The 15,750-nt window shown below is 73.3% G+C and overlaps 1 protein-coding gene across 1 annotated transcript in view; it reads left to right on the top strand.

The window, feature by feature from the left end:
- The window catches only part of LTBP4 (latent transforming growth factor beta binding protein 4), a gene marked incomplete at its 5' end in the record, with an annotated part of 33,187 nt that overhangs the window by 3,145 nt on the left and 14,292 nt on the right, over positions 1-15,750 (top strand). The window contains 32 exon segments of the mRNA XM_064437408.1: positions 114-286; positions 288-347; positions 1,576-1,599; positions 1,601-1,679; positions 1,767-1,829; positions 1,927-1,970; positions 1,972-2,050; positions 2,406-2,477; positions 2,480-2,569; positions 2,753-2,817; positions 2,819-2,902; positions 3,016-3,222; positions 3,398-3,602; positions 4,013-4,144; positions 5,164-5,289; positions 5,372-5,497; positions 6,343-6,462; positions 6,545-6,670; positions 6,753-6,878; positions 8,691-8,813; positions 8,909-9,040; positions 9,591-9,722; positions 10,106-10,231; positions 10,334-10,633; positions 11,237-11,305; positions 11,401-11,529; positions 12,875-13,021; positions 13,121-13,251; positions 13,253-13,274; positions 13,934-14,377; positions 14,445-14,570; positions 15,196-15,271. Of these exon segments, the coding sequence (XP_064293478.1) occupies positions 114-286; positions 288-347; positions 1,576-1,599; positions 1,601-1,679; positions 1,767-1,829; positions 1,927-1,970; positions 1,972-2,050; positions 2,406-2,477; positions 2,480-2,569; positions 2,753-2,817; positions 2,819-2,902; positions 3,016-3,222; positions 3,398-3,602; positions 4,013-4,144; positions 5,164-5,289; positions 5,372-5,497; positions 6,343-6,462; positions 6,545-6,670; positions 6,753-6,878; positions 8,691-8,813; positions 8,909-9,040; positions 9,591-9,722; positions 10,106-10,231; positions 10,334-10,633; positions 11,237-11,305; positions 11,401-11,529; positions 12,875-13,021; positions 13,121-13,251; positions 13,253-13,274; positions 13,934-14,377; positions 14,445-14,570; positions 15,196-15,271 (3,958 nt within the window).

The following is a 15,750-nucleotide window of genomic DNA, read 5'->3' as shown; positions in this document are numbered from 1 at the left end:
TCCCCCCCCCCTTTGATGGGTACTGCTAATTTGGGGGGTGGGGGGTTAAATGGGTGCTGTGCCCCCCCCCCAGCACCCATAGCACCCCAACAGCACCCCCCGACCCCCTCCAGGTGCCCAGTCCATGGTGAGCATCCATGTGCAGCACCCCCCCGAAGCCTCCGTCACCATCCACCAAGTGGAGCGGGTGCGGGAGGGGGAAGAGACCCCCCCGGCACCCAGAGCCCCCCCCCCGGCACCAGAGCCCCCCCGTACCGCGTCCTGGGCGCAGAGCAGCCCCCGGGTGCCCCCCCGCGGAGGAGGGTGCGGGGTACGGCTACTGCTTCCGGCAGCTGCGCGGGGGAGAGGTGAGACCCCCACCCCGGGGGGGGGGTGGGTGCTGGGGGGGGGGGGACAGGGCAGGTGGGGGGGGATCTGGGTGCTCTGGGGGGATGTGGGTGCTGGGAGAGGGCAGGAGGGGGGGTGGGGGGCTGGGGGGGGGCGGGGGTGGGGGGGATCTGGGTGGTCTGGGGGGATGTGGGAGCTGGGGGGGGATGTGGGTGCTGGGAGAGGGCAGGAGGGGGGTGGGGGGGCTGGGGGGGCGGGGGTGGGGGGATCTGGGTGCTCTGGGGGGATGTGGGAGCTGGGGGGGGATGTGGGTGCTGGGAGAGGGCAGGAGGGGGGTGGGGGGGCTGGGGGGGCGGGGGTGGGGGGGATCTGGGTGCTCTAGGGGATGTGGGTGCTGGGGGGGCTGGGGGGGATCGGGGTGCTCTAGGGGGATGTGGGTGCTCTGGAGGGACGTGGGTGCTGGGGGGGTCTGGGTGCTGGAGTGGGGTGCTGGGGTGGAAGTGGGTGGGGGGGGGAATGTGGGTGCTGGGAGAGGGCAGGAGGGGGGTGGGGGGGCTGGGGGGGCGGGGGTGGGGGGCTGGGGGCGACGGGGCAGCTCGGGGGATCTGGGTGCTCTGGGGGATGTGGGTGCTGGGGGGGATGTGGGTGCTGGGGGGAATGTGGGGGCTGGGGGGATCTGGGTGCTGGAGTGGGGTGCTGGGGTGGAAGTGGGTAGGGGGGGAATGTGGGTGCTGGGAGGGGCAGGATGGGGGTGTGGGTGGTGGGAGGGGGGGTCCTGGGTGCTAGAAGGGGGCAGGAGGGTATGTGGGTGCTGGGGGGGGACACGTGGGTGCTGGGAGGGGGGTCTGGGTGCTGGGGGGGTCTGTGGGTACTGGGAGGGGGGGTCTGGGCGCTGGGGGGGTCTGTGGGTGCTGGGGGGACATGTGGGTGCTGGGGGGGGATCTGTGGGTGCTGGGAGAGGGGTCTGGATGCTGGGGGGGGTCTGTGGGTGCTGGGAGAGGGGTCTGTGGGTCCTGGGAGGGGGGTCTGGGTGCTGGGGTAGGGTGCTGGGGGGGGGCACATGGATGCTGGGGGGGGGTCTGGGGGGACACACACATGCACCAGGGAGGCCCCTGGGTGCCGTGAGGCCCCTCAGTCACTGTGAGGGACCCCCACCCCCACCCATGGGTCGGGGTCTGGGTGGGGGGGGGGGGTGTGTGTCCCTCACTCCCCCCTCCCCCCCCTCACTCCCCCCTCCCCCCCCTGCAGTGCAGCTCCCCCCTCCCCGGTCTCCCGCACCCAGGACATCTGCTGCCGGGGGGCCGGCGTGGCCTGGGGGGTCCACGAGTGCCACCCCTGCGACGGGCACCCCCGTAAGCACGCGGAGGGGGGGGGATACACGAGTGGGGGGGGTGGGGGAGCAAAGGGGGGGTTCATTCCCACCCCCCACCCCCCCCCAGAGCTGCCCCAGCAGGACGCGCAGTGTCCCCAAGGATTCCAGCACATCAACGGCTCCTGCGTGGGTGAGTTGGGGGGGGGGGGGGGTTTGGGGGGGTCCCGGGGGAGGTTTGGGGTGGGGAGGGGGGTCTGACCCCTCCCCCCCCACCCACCCCCCCCCAGACGTGGACGAGTGCCGGGAGGGGGGGTTCTGCCAGAACGGGGCTGTGCACCAACACGCGGGGCAGCTTCGCCTGCCTCTGCCAGCCGGGCTTCCTGCTGGACGCCTCGCGCTCCCGCTGCATCTGTGAGCGTGGGGCGGGATGGGGCGGGATGTGGGGTGGGATGGGGTGGGATTGGGGTGGGAGTGGGGTGGGATTGGGGGTGGGTTTGGGGGTGGGATTGGGGGTGGGAGTGGGGTGGGATTAGGGTGGGATTAGGGTGGGATTGGGGTGGGATTGGGGTGGGATTAGGGTCGGATGTAGTGGGATGGGGTGGGATTGAGGTTGGCTGGAATTTGGATTGGGGAGGGGTGGGTATGGGTGGGGTGAGTGGGTGGTGGGGGTGGGTGGGGGTTGGGGGATGGGTGGGGTGGGTGGGTAGGGGTGGGGTGGGTGGGGGGATGGGTGGGGTTGCCCCTCCCGCTCACCCCCCCCCCGCAGCCCACCAGGTGATCTCGGAGGCGCGGGGGCCCTGCTACCGGGTGCTGCGCGAGGGGCGCTGCGCCCTCCCCACCCTCGCAACATCACCCGCCAGATCTGCTGCTGCAGCCGGGTGGGCAAAGCCTGGGGGGGCTCCTGCCTCCGCTGCCCCCCCTTCGGCTCGGGTGCGACCCCCCACGCCCTGCCCCCCCACCCCCCCACCCCTGGGGGCGCCCGCTCCCCTCCCGCACACCTCCCCCCCCCCCTTTATCCTAGGATTCTGCTCCGTGGGGGATGTTGGGGTGCAAGGCGGGGGGGGGGCACCCCACCCCCCCTATTTTAAACACACACCCCCCCCCAAATTTCAGAGGGGTTCAAGGAGATCTGCCCGGCCGGCCCCGGTTATCATTACGCCGCCTCCGACCTGCGCTACAAACACCCGGTACCTGGGGCAGGATCTGGCCCGCGTCCCCCTCGGCCGCCCCCCGCGCCGTCCCCCGCCGCGCCCCCCGCCACCCGTGAGCACCCCCTTTTTGTGGGTCCCCCCCCCCTCCGGTCACCCCACAGGGGCTGGGGTCACCCTCGGCCACCCACCCCACCCACTGCCTCCGTCCTCACCCTCACCCTGCAGCCCGCTGGGAGGAGGAGCGGCGGCCCCTCCCCGTCACCCGGAGGCCACCGCTGGTCCCCGAGAGGCCACCGCCTGGTCCCCGAGAGGCCACCACTGGTCCCCGAGAGGCCACCATCGGTCCCCGAGAGGCCACCCACTGGTCCCCGAGAGGCCACCGCTGGTCCCCGAGAGGCCACCATCGGTCCCCGAGAGGCCACCGCTGGTCCCTGAGAGGCTACCATTGGTCCCCGAGAGGCCACCACTGGTCCCCGAGAGGCCACCGCTGGTCCCCGAGAGGCCACCCATCGGTCCCCGAGAGGCCACTGCTGGTCCCCGAGAGGCCACCGCTGGTCCCCGAGAGGCCACCATCGGTCCCCGAGGAGGCCACCGCTGGTCCTGAGAGGCCACCGCTGGTCCCCGAGAGGCCACCATCAGTCCCCGAGAGGCCACCGCTGGTCCCCGAGAGGCCACCATCGGTCCCCGAGAGGCCACCGTCGGTCCCCCGAGAGGCCACTGCTGGTCCCCGAGGTCATTGTGGTGCCACGACCCACGCAGGGGCTGCTGGCCCCCCCTCCCCACCGTGCCCCCCCGCGAGGGGCCAGGCCCAGGTATGGGGGGGTTTGGGGCAGGGGGGTGGGGGGGGGTGGGTGTCTCAGCGGGTGGGGGCGGGGCGGGTGTGCACACGCGTGTGGTCGCACGGAAGGCTGAGTGAGTGTGGGGGTGCAAGCACGCGCCGCGGCGTGTCGGCATGCCATGATGCACGCGCGGCGGTTGCACGCCTGCACACGAGGATGCCCGCACACAGTTGCACGCCTGCACACGATGATGCACACACGCAGTTGCATGCCTGCACACGGTGCACGCCCGTGGTTGCACACCTGCAGATGACGATTGCATGCACACACCTGCACACGATGATGCCTGCCACACGGTTGCACGCCTGCACACGAGGATGCACGAACACAGTTGCACGCCTGCGCACGACGGTGCACGCCCGCCGCATCCCCCTATTTTGCAGCCCCCGTCGGCAGCGTCTGCGAGAGGAACCCCCAGATCTGCGGCCCCGGGCGCTGCGTCCCCCGACAGGGCGGCTACACCTGCCTCTGCCACCCCGGCTTCTGGCTCAGCACCCAGGGCACCCACTGCATCGGTGAGGGCGGCGGGGCGGGGGGCACGGCGGGCCGGGGGGGCCCTGTCCGTCCGTCTGTCCCTGCGCCCACCCGTCTGCCCCTGCGCCCACACGCCCACCCCGCGGGGCACCCCTTGCTCTGTGCACCCACCCACCCAGCTCTGCCGGCACCCACCCACCCCCTCTGGGCACCCACTCCCCCCCTCCGGGCACCCCCCCCCACCCCTCCGGGCACCCACTCCCCCTTCCGGGCACCCCCCACCCCTCTGGGCACCCACCCCCCCTCCGGGCACCCCCCACCCCTCCGAGCACCCCCTGCCTCTCCAGACACCCACCTCCCCCTCCGGACACCCACCCCCCCACCTCCGGTCACCCACCTCCCCCTCTGGGCACCCACCTCCCCCCTCCAGACACCCACCCCCCCACCTCCGGGCACCCCCATCCCTCTCCGGGCACCCACCTCCCCTTCCAGGCACCCCCCCACCCCTCCGGGCACCCCCCACCCCTCCGGGCACCCATCTCCCCCTCCGGGCACCCCCCACCCCTCTGGGCACACACCTCCCCTTCCAGGCACCCCCCCCACCCCTTCCAGGCACCCACCTCCCCCTCCGGGCACCCCCATCCCCTTCTAGGCACCGCCCCCCACCCCTCCGGGCACCCCCCCACCCCTCCGGGCACCCACTCCCCCCTCCAGACACCCACCCCCCCACCTCCGGGCACCCACCTCCCCCTCCGGGCACCCCCGGCCCCTTCCAGGCACCACCCCCACCCTCCGGGCATCCCCGGCCCCTCCGAGCACCCTCCGATCCCCCTGGGCACCCGTTGCTCCATGCACCCACCCCTCCCTGCACCCCACACCCCTCCAGGCACCCCCCACCCCTCCGGGCACCCACCTCCCCCTCCAGACACCCCCCCCTCCAGACACCCCCGGCCCCTCCGATCCCCCCCCGATCCCCCTGGGCACCCATTGCTCCATGCACCCACCCCTCCCTGCACCCCCCGCCCCCCCGGGGACCCCCCCCCGCCCCCCTCTCCCCCAGACGTGGACGAGTGTCGCCGCAGCCCCCGGCCCTGCCCCAACGGCCGCTGCGAGAACTCGGTGGGGAGTTACCGGTGCCTTTGCTCCCCCGGCTACCGCCCCACCGCCGCCGGCACCCACTGCCAAGGTCAGCGTGGGTGCCCCGGGGGTCCCCCCCCCCCCCGCACCCGGCGGTGGGCTCAGCCCGGCGCCCTTCGGCTTCCCCGCAGACGTGGACGAGTGCGCCCAGAGCCCCCCGCCCTGCACCCAGGGGCGCTGCGAGAACCTGCCCGGCGGCTACCGCTGTGCCTGCCCGGCCGGCTACCGGGCCCCGGGCCCCGAGGGGCCCTGCCGGGGTGAGCGGGGGGGGGGGGCCGCCGTGGGGGGGGTCACTGTGCATGGGGGGGGGGGTCACTGTGCCGTGGGAGGGGGTCACCGTGCTGTGGGAGGGGGTCACTGTGCCGTGGGGGGGTGTCATCGTGCCATGGGGGGGGGTCACTGTGCCGTGGGGAGGTCATCGTGCCATGGGTCATCGTGCCATGGGGTCATTGTGCCATGGGGTCATCGTGCCATGGGGGGGGTCACCGTGCCGTAGAGGGGGTCACTGTGCCGTGGGAGCGGGTCACTGTGCCGTGGGGAGGTCATCGTGCCGTGGGAGGGGGTCACCGTGCTGTGGGAGGGGGTCACTGTGCCGTGGGGAGGTCATCGTGCCATGGGTCATCGTGCCATGGGTCATTGTGCCATGGGGGGGGGTCACTGTAACGTGGGGGGGGTCACTGTGCCATGGGGGGGGTCACTGTAACGTGGGAGGGGGTCACTGTGCCGTGGGGAGGTCATCATGCCATGGGTCATCGTGCCATGGGTCATCGTGTCATGGGGGGGGTCACTGTGCCGTGTGTGGGGGTCACTGTGCCGTGGGAGGGGTCACTGTAACGTGGGGGGGGTCACTGTGCCATAGGGGGAGATCATCGTGCCATAGGGAGGTCATCATGCCATGGGTCCTCGTGCCATGGGGTCATTGTGCCATGGGGGGGGTCTCTGTGCCGTGGGAAGGGGTCACTGTGCCATGGGGGGGGTCACTGTGCCATGGGGGGGGTTCTCTGTGCCACGGGGTCGCCATGCCGTGGGGTCGCCGTGCCGTGGGGTCGCCGTGCCGTGGGGTCGCCGTGCCGGGACCCGACCCCCGCCATCCCCCCCCCAGACATCGACGAGTGCGAGAACCACCTGGCCTGTCCCGGCCAGGAGTGCGTCAACACCCCGGGCTCCTTCCAGTGCCAGCCCTGCCGCGAAGGCTTCCAGCTCCACCGCGGGCGCTGCGCAGGTACCCCCGCCCCAAAGGGAGCCCCCCGACACCCCACCGGGGAGCTCCCCGTGACCCTCCCGTGTCTGACCCCCCCCCCCAGACGTGGACGAGTGCGCGGCGGGGTCCCCCTGCGGCCCCCACGGCCGTTGCGTCAACGCCGAGGGCTCTTTCCGCTGCGAGTGCCGGCGCGGTTACCGAGCGGGCGCCCACGGGGGGCCTTGCGCCGGTGAGTGGGGACCCTCGCCCCGGCCCCCGGCCCCCGGCAGCCGGCCCTGACGCAGACCCCCACCCACCCCACCCCACCGCAGACATCAACGAGTGCCTGGAGGGCGACTTCTGCTTCCCCCACGGCGAGTGCCTCAACACCGAGGGCTCCTACAGCTGCCTCTGCGCCGAGGGCTACGCCAGCACCCCCCAGGGCACCGCCTGCGCCGGTGGGCGACACCCCCCCGCACGCCCCCCACCCCGCGCCCTGCCACGCCCACCCCGGGGCCCGCCCGCCACGCCCCCGCCACGCCCGCCACGCCCGTCCCGCTCCCCGCATCCCCACAACACCCCAGTCCCCATCCCACTCCCCACGTCCCCACAACACCCCAGGCCCCGTCCCGCTCCCCACGTCCCCACAACATCCCAGGCCCCGTCCCAGTCCCCACGTCCCCACAACATCCCAGTCCTCACACCCATCCCAGTTCCCATCCCAGTCTCCATGGCCACACACCCACCCCAGTCCCCATGTCCCCATAGCCCACCCCAGGCCCCATTTCCATCCCAGTCCCCATGTCCCCATGGCCCACCCCAGTCCCTGTGTCCGTCACAGTCCCCGTGTCCGTCACAGTCCCCATGTCCCCATAGCCCACCCCAGTCTCTGTGTCCGTCCCAGTCCCCATGTCCCCATGGCCCACCCCAGTCCCTGTGTCCGTCCCAGTCCCCGTGTCCCCCTGGCCCACCCCAGTCCCTGCGTCTGTCCCAGTCCCCGTGTCCCCATAACCCACCCCAGTCCCCGTGTCCGTCCCAGTCCCCGTGTCCCCATAGCCCACCTCAGTCCCCATGTCCCCATGGCCCACCCCAGTCCCTGTGTCTGTCCCAGTCCCCGTGTCCGTCCCATTCCCCATGTCCCCATAACCCACCCCAGTCCCTGTGTCCGTCCCAGTCCCCGTGTCCCCATAACCCACCCCAGTCCCCGTGTCCGTCCCAGTCCCCGTGTCCCCATAACCCACCCCAGTCCCTGTGTCTGTCCCAGTCCCCGTGTCCGTCCCAGTCCCTGTGTCCCCATATCCCACCCCAGTCCCCGTGTCCCCATAGCCCACGCCAGTCCCCATGTCCCCATAGCCCACACCAGTCCCTGTGTCTGTCCCAGTCCCCGTGTCCGTCCCAGTCCCCGTGTCCCCACACCCACCCCAGTCCCCATGTCCGTCCCAGTCCCTGTGTCCCCATAACCCACCCCAGTCCCCATGTCCCCATAGCCCACGCCAGTCCCCATGTCCCCATAGCCCACCCCAGTCCCTGTGTCTGTCCCAGTCCCAGTCCCCGTGTCCGTCCCAGTCCCTGTGTCCCCATAACCCACCCCAGTCCCTGTGTCCCCACACCCACCCCAGTCCCCGTGTCCGTCCCAGTCCCTGTGTCCCCATAGCCCACCCCAGTCCCCGTGTCCCCATAGCCCACCCCAGTCCCCATGTCCCCGTAGCCCACCCCAGTCCCTGTGTCCGTCCCAGTCCCCGTGTCCGTCCCAGTCCCTGTGTCCCCATAACCCACTCCAGTCCCTGTGTCTGTCCCAGTCCCCGTGTCCGTCCCAGTCCCCGTGTCCCCACACCCACCCCAGTCCCCATGTCCGTCCCAGTCCCTGTGTCCCCATAACCCACCCCAGTCCCTGTGTCCCCACACCCACCCCAGTCCCCGTGTCCGTCCCAGTCCCTGTGTCCCCATAGCCCACCCCAGTCCCCGTGTCCCCATAGCCCACCCCAGTCCCCATGTCCCCATAGCCCACCCCAGTCCCTGTGTCCGTCCCAGTCCCCGTGTCCGTCCCAGTCCCCGTGTCCCCATAGCCCACCCCAGTCCCTGTGTCCCCGTAGCCCACCCCAGTCCCTGTGTCCGTCCCAGTCCCCGTGTCCGTCCCAGTCCCTGTGTCCCCATAGCCCACCCCAGTGCCCGTGTCCCCCCCAGTCCCCGCACCCCGCCGCCCGCCCCGGCCCCACTCACGCCGCCCCGGCCTCACTCACGCCCCTGTCCCCCCCGAACCCCCCCGGCAGACGTGGACGAGTGCCAGCGCGGGGGCGTCTGCGAGGGCGGCCGCTGCGCCAACACCGACGGCTCCTTCGAGTGCCGCTGCCCGCCGGGCTTCCGCACCGACGCCGACAAGGCCCGGTGCCACGGTGAGGGGCTGCGCCGTGCCGCGACGGGGGGCCGGGGGCCGCCGGTGCCGGGGGGCGGCCGTCGAGGGTGGCCTGTCCCCCCTGCGCCCCCCCAGACGTGGACGAGTGTCAGGAGTACGGCGGGAGCCTCTGCGGCGCCCAGCGCTGCGACAACGTCCCCGGCTCCTACCGCTGCGTCCCCGAGTGCCAGCCCGGCTACCGCGCCGGGGACGGCGGCGACTGCGTGGGTGAGCGCCGGCATGGTGCGGGCGACGGACGGGCACGGGGGGACGGACGGACACGGGGGCTGGGATGGACACAGGGACTGGGATGGACGTGGGGGAGTGGGATGGACACGGGGACTGGGATGGACACAGGGACTGGGATGGACACGGGGTGGGATGGACATGGGGGGTGGGATGGACATGGGGTACTGGGATGGACACGGGGTGGGATGGACACGGGGTGAGATGGACACAGGGACTGGGATGGACACGGGGACTGGAATGGACACGGGCGGGTGGGATGGACACGGGGTGAGATGGACACGGGGACTGGGATGGACACGGGGGGGTGGGACGGACACAGGGTGGGATGGACACAGGGACTGGTATGGACACGGGGTGTGGGATGGACACGGGGGGGTGGGATGGACACAGGGACTGGGACGGACAGGGGGTGTGGGATGGACACGGGGACCAGATGGACACGGGGCTGCTCCTGGCGTGGGGGTGCCCCGGTGTCCCCAGCCCGCCGTGGCCCCCGGCCGCCCCCGGGGTGCCCCCCTGCGCCCCCCAGACGTGGACGAGTGTCAGGAGTACGGCGGGAGCCTCTGCGGCGCCCAGCGCTGCGACAACGTCCCCGGCTCCTACCGCTGCGTCCCCGAGTGCCAGCCCGGCTACCGCGCCGGGGACGGCGGCGACTGCGTGGGTGAGCGCCCCGGGCCGGGGGGCGCGGGGGGCCGGGGGGCGCAGAGGGCCCGGGGGGCACAGGCGAGCCGTGGGGCGCAGGGGTTCTGTGGGGCACAGGGGGTCCGTGGGGCGCAGGGGTTCCGTGGGGCGCGGGGGGTCCGTGGGGCGCAGGGGTTCCATGGGTCGCGGGGGGTCCGTGGGGCACGGGGTGTCCGTGGGTCGGGGGGGGCCGGAGGGCGCAGCCCCCCACTGCCCCATCGCACAGCAGAGCAGAGAGCCCGGAGCCCCGCGCCGGGGCGGGGTGTTGCGGGTATTTGCGGTGTTGCGGGGGGGGCGGGGGGCGTGTGTGTCACCCCCGGGGGACCCCCCCCTCCCCAACCCCCCCCCGTTTGTGCCCCACAGACGCGGACGAGTGCTCCAACGGGACGCTGTGCGGGGCTCACGCCGCCTGCCGCAACCTGCCGGGCTCCTTCCAGTGCGTCTGCGACCCCGGCTACGAGAGCGCCCGCCACGGCCACGGCTGCGTGGGTGCGGGCGGGTCCTGGGGGGCGGGGGGGGACCCCCAAAATCCCGCCCCCGCCCCCCAAAAAAGAGAAAAAATTAACAGAAACCCCCGATGCGTTTTTGGAGATGTGGACGAGTGCGAGACGCTGCGGGGCGTCTGCGGGGCCGAACGGTGCGAGAACGTGGAAGGCTCCTTCCTCTGCCTCTGCCCCGACACCCGCGACGAGTTCGACCCCGTGACGGGGCGATGCGTGACCCCCCCGGCCCCCCAAAGCCCGCCGCGGGCCCCCCCCGAAGGCGCCGCCTGCTTCAGCAGGGCTTGCGGGGTGCTGGCACCCAACGTCAGCCGGGAGCGCTGCTGCTGCAGCCTGGGCTGGGCGTGGGGCACCCACTGCCCCGCGCGGCCCTGCCCGACCCCCGGCACCGGTACGGGACCCCCCCGCGCCCCCGCCCCGCACCCAGCCGGCCCCTCCGCGGGGCGGCCCCCGCGCCTCCGGGGGGTTCGGCCCTATGTATGGGTGCGCGGGGGGGGGGGTCCCGGGCGTGGTTGGGGGGTGCATGGGAGAGTTTGGGGGGCACGGGCAGGGTTGGGGTGCTCGGGCAGGGTTGGGGTGCTCGGGTGGGGACTGGGGGTCACGGGCAGGGATTGGGGTCCTCGGGCAGGGATTGGGGGTCACGGGCAGGGTTTGGGGTGCTCGGGCAGGGATGGGGGTGCACAGTGGGGGTCAGGGTGCCCCGAGAGGGTTTGGGGTGCATGGTGGGCGTTGGGGTGACCCTTGAGGGTTTGGGGTGCACGGCGGGGGTCGGGGTCCCCCGGCAGGGTTTGGGGTGCATGGGCAGGGTATGGGGTGCATGGGCAGGGGTCAGGGTGCCCCAGCAGGGTTTGGGGTGCCCCTTGAGGGTATGGGGTGCACGGCGGGGGTCGGGGTGCCCCTTGATGGCTTGGGGTGCACGGCGGGGGTCGGGGGCCGCCGGCAGGGTTCGGGGGGGCCCCGGCAGGACCCCCGTCGCTGACGCCCCCCACCCCAGAGGCCCACCTCGCCATCTGCCCGCACGGGCAGGGCCGCACCGCCGAGGGTCCCCAGGGCTCGCCGGCAGGTGAGTGCTGCCCGCCGCGGCCCCCCCGCGCCCGCCGGGGTCCCCCCGGGGCCCCCCGTCCCGCGGGGCCCCCCTGACGCCCCCCGTGCCCCCAGACGTGGACGAGTGCCAGCTCTTCGGGCCCCAGCTCTGCCGGGGGGGGGTTTGCCTCAACGCCGCCCCCGGCTTCAGCTGCTACTGCCCCAGCGGCTACTACTACGAGCAGGAGCACCTGCAGTGCGTGGGTGAGCCCCTGCCTGCCCCTGCCTGCCCCTGAGCCCCTGCCTGCCCCTGCCTGCCCCTGCCTGCCCCTGCCTGCCCCTGAGCCCCTGCCTGCCCCTGCCTGCCCCTGCCTGCCCCTGAGCCCCTGCCTGCCCCTGAGCCCCTGCCTGCCCCTGCCTGCCCCTGCCTGCCCCTGAGCCCCTGCCTGCCCCTGCCTGCCCCTGCCTGCCCCTGCCTGCCCCTGAGCCCCTGCCTGCCCCTGCCTGCCCCTGCCTGCCCCTGAGCCCCTGCCTGCCCCTGCCTGCCCCTGAGCCCCTGCCTGCCCCTGCCTGCCCCTGCCTGCCCCTGCCTGCCCCTGAGCCCCTGCCTGCCCCTGAGCCCCTGCCTGCCCCTGCCTGCCCCTGCCTGCCCCTGAGCCCCTGCCTGCCCCTGAGCCCCTGCCTGCCCCTGCCTGCCCCTGAGCCCCTGCCTGCCCCTGAGCCCCTGCCTGCCCCTGCCTGCCCCTGAGCCCCTGCCTGCCCCTGAGCCCCTGCCTGCCCCTGCCTGCCCCTGCCTGCCCCTGCCTGCCCCTGAGCCCCTGCCTGCCCCTGCCTGCCCCTGCCTGCCCCTGCCTGCCCCTGAGCCCCTGCCTGCCCCTGAGCCCCTGCCTGCCCCTGCCTGCCCCTGAGCCCCTGCCTGCCCCTGAGCCCCTGCCTGCCCCTGCCTGCCCCTGCCTGCCCCTGCCTGCCCCTGAGCCCCTGCCTGCCCCTGAGCCCCTGCCTGCCCCTGCCTGCCCCTGCCTGCCCCTGCCTGCCCCTGAGCCCCTGCCTGCCCCTGAGCCCCTGCCTGTCCCTGCCTGCCCCTGAGCCCCTGCCTGCCCCTGAGCCCCTGCCTGCCCCTGCCTGCCCCTGCCTGCCCCTGCCTGCCCCTGAGCCCCTGCCTGCCCCTGCCTGCCCCTGCCTGCCCCTGAGCCCCTGCCTGCCCCTGCCTGCCCCTGCCTGCCCCTGCCTGCCCCTGAGCCCCTGCCTGCCCCTGAGCGCCCCTGCCTGCCCCTGAGCCCCTGCCTGCCCCTGCCTGCCCCTGCCTGCCCCTGAGCCCCTGCCTGCCCCTGCCTGCCCCTGAGCCCCTGCCTGCCCCTGAGCCCCTGCCTGCCCCTGCCTGCCCCTGCCTGCCCCTGAGCCCCTGCCTGCCCCTGAGCCCCTGAGCCCCTGCCTGCCCCTGCCTGCCCCTGAGCCCCTGCCTGCCCCTGCCTGCCCCTGCCTGCCCCTGCCTGCCCCTGAGCCCCTGCCTGCCCCTGCCTGCCCCTGCCTGCCCCTGAGCCCCTGCCTGCCCCCCGACCCCCTGCCTGCCCCCCCGACCCCTGCCTGCCCCTGACCGCTGCCCCCCCAGATAACGACGAGTGTGGGGCGGAGGATGCCGAGCCCTGCGTGGGGGGTCGCTGCGTCAACACGGTGGGCTCCTACTACTGCTCGTGCCCCCCGCCCCTGGTCCTGGACGGCTCCCAGCGCCGCTGCGTCGCCAACGACACCCACCTGGGTGAGGCTGCCACCCACGGGGTGGGCTTTGGGGGGGGTGGGGGGGGTGTCTGTGGGACCCGGCCCTGACTGTGCCCCCCCTCCCTCCCCCCCGAAACAGATGCTGCGCAGGCGGTGTGTTGGCAGGAGGTGGGGGTCGACCTGGTGTGCGGCAGACCCCGGCTGGACAGGCAGGTCACCTACACCGAGTGCTGCTGCCTGTACGGGCAGGCCTGGGGCATGGACTGCGCCCCTCTGCCCCGCCCGCCACTCAGGTGACCCCCCCCGCACCCCAGAACCCCCCCACCCCCATACTGGTGGGTGCCGGGGTGGCATCCCCCTCCCTGCAGTGTGGGACCCCCCCCCGCCCAGCAGCTCTGTGATGGGAGACCCTCCTGCAGCCCCATGGACCCCATGGGAATGGGGGGCGTGAGGATGGGGGGGACCCCTCGTAGCCCCCCCCAGTTATTGAGACCCCCCTTTATCCCCACAGCCCCTCAATGATGGGGGGGCCCCTTGTAGCCCCTCAATGATGGGGGGGACCCCTCGTAGCCCCCCCAATTATTGAGGCCCCCCTGTATCCCCACAGCCCCTCAATGATGGGGGGGGTCCCTTGTAGCCCCTCAATGATGGGGGGGACCCCTCGTAGCCCCCCCAATTATTGAGGCCCCCCTGTATCCCCACAGCCCCTCAATGATGGGGGGGGCCCCTTGTAGCCCCTCAGTGATGGGGGGACCCCTTGTAGCCCCCCAATAACGGGCCCCCTTTGCATCCCTACAGCCCCACAAGGAGGGGGGGGGAAGTTTTCCCTTGTAGCCCCCCCTGGTTATTGGAGGGGGGGGGTCCCAGGTGATGGAGAACCCCCATCCCCCCCGCAGCCTGCATCGGGGGGGGGTCCCCCAAAACCACCTTCTCCTTTTACCCCCCCCCCCAGATGACTTCGAGTTCCTCTGCAACGTGCTGCGCCCCCCCAGCTACGGCCCCCCCCGCGCCCCCCCTTCCTACGAATACGCCCCCGACTTCGCCCCCCCTTACGGCCTCCCTTACGGCCCCGATGTTTTCGGGGGGCCCCGCGTGCCCCCCCCGGCTCTCCGTTCCGACTACGACCCTTACGGTTTCGGGGGGCTGGCGGGGGGTTACGACCCCCGGGGGGACGCTCTCTACGCCCCCCCCCGCTATGAAGGCGAGGATTTCGAGGACCCCCGGCGCCCCCTCGCCCACCGACCCCGGGGACCCCGCTACGAGCCCCCCGACCCCCCCCCCCGGCTCCCCCTGGTCCTACCAACCCCACGGGACGGGGGGGTTCAGCGAGGAGGAGGAGGAGGAGGAGGAGGAGGAGGAGGAGGAGGAGGAGGGAGGAGGAGGAGGATGCCGGTGAGTTTTCGGGGCGCGGGGGGGGGGTGAAGGGGGCGACCCCCCGCCCTGACGCCCCCTCCCCGCCGCAGGGGGGGCGGAGGAGTGCGGGGTGCTCAGCGGGTGCCACCACGGGCGCTGCGTGCGGGTGCCCGACGGCTTCACCTGCGACTGCGACGCGGGGTATCGGCTGGACCCCGCCCGGCTGGACTGCGTCGGTGAGACCCCCGCCCCCGGACCCCGCCCCCGGACCCCCCCCCAGCACCCTGATACCCCGCACCCGGACCCCCCCTCACCACCCTGATACCCCGCACCTGCATCCGGACTCCCCCCGCACCCTGATACCCCGCACCTGCACCCGGACCCCCCCCAGCACCCTGACACCCCACCCCGCACCCTGATACCCTGCACCCGGACCCCCCTGCACCCTGATACCCCGCACCTGCACCCGTACCCCCCCCCCCAGCACCCTGACCCCTTCCCCTGACCCCAGACCCCCTCCCTTGCCCACAGGCTCCCTCCTGGGCACCCTGACCCCTTCCCCTGCCCCCAGACCCCCTCCCCAGCACCTCGACCCCCTACCCTGCCCCCAGACCCCCTCCTTGCCCACAGGCTTCCTCCTGGGCACCCAAACCCCCTCCCCTGCCCCCAGACCCCCTCCCCAGCACCCTGACCCCTTCCCCTGCCCCCAGACCCCCTCCCCAGCACCTCGACCCCCTACCCTGCCCCCAGACCCCCTCCCCAGCCCCCCTCCCCAGCCCCAAACCCCCTTCCCCAGCCCTCCCCCTCCCCATACCCCCCCCCACCCCACACCCATAACACCCCCCCACGACCCCCCCCCAGACATCGACGAGTGCTCGCAGGCCCCCCTGTGCCTGCCCGGCCGCTGCCTGAACACCCCCGGCTCCTTCCGCTGCCTGTGCCCCCCCGGGCACGCGCCGGCGCTGCCCCCCCCCCGCTGCCTGCCCGCGCCCCCCCGCGCCTGAGGACCCCCGCCTCTATTTATTGTCTCTGTATATATATATATATATATATATATATAGGATCCGGGGGGGGGGAGGGGGCGGGGGGGCATCCTGCCCCCCTCCCGGACCACTGCGGGGGCACCCATGGGTGCTCAGTGGCACCCAGCTGTGTGTCGCGCCCCCCCCCCGCCCCGCCACCCCACTGGGGTGCCGTGGTAATGCATCCCCCCCACCCCCGGGGGGGCGGCGTGGTTTGGGGACCCCCCCCCACCTACTTTTACAGAATAAAGGTTTTCTATAAAATCAGGGTGCCTGGGCGGGGGGTGTCTTTAGCCCCTCCCCTCCATTTTTGGGGGTATTTGGGTGCCCCCAGGACCGACCCCCCCCCCAAAGGGTGTTGGACCCAGTGGGGTTGTCTCATGCGGCACTGGTG

Source organism: Phalacrocorax carbo, chromosome 31, assembly GCF_963921805.1.
Source record: "Phalacrocorax carbo chromosome 31, bPhaCar2.1, whole genome shotgun sequence".
Classification (NCBI taxonomy): domain Eukaryota; kingdom Metazoa; phylum Chordata; class Aves; order Suliformes; family Phalacrocoracidae; genus Phalacrocorax; species Phalacrocorax carbo.
Note: the sequence above shows the minus strand (reverse complement) of the source record. Positions and strands in the feature narration are given on the sequence as shown.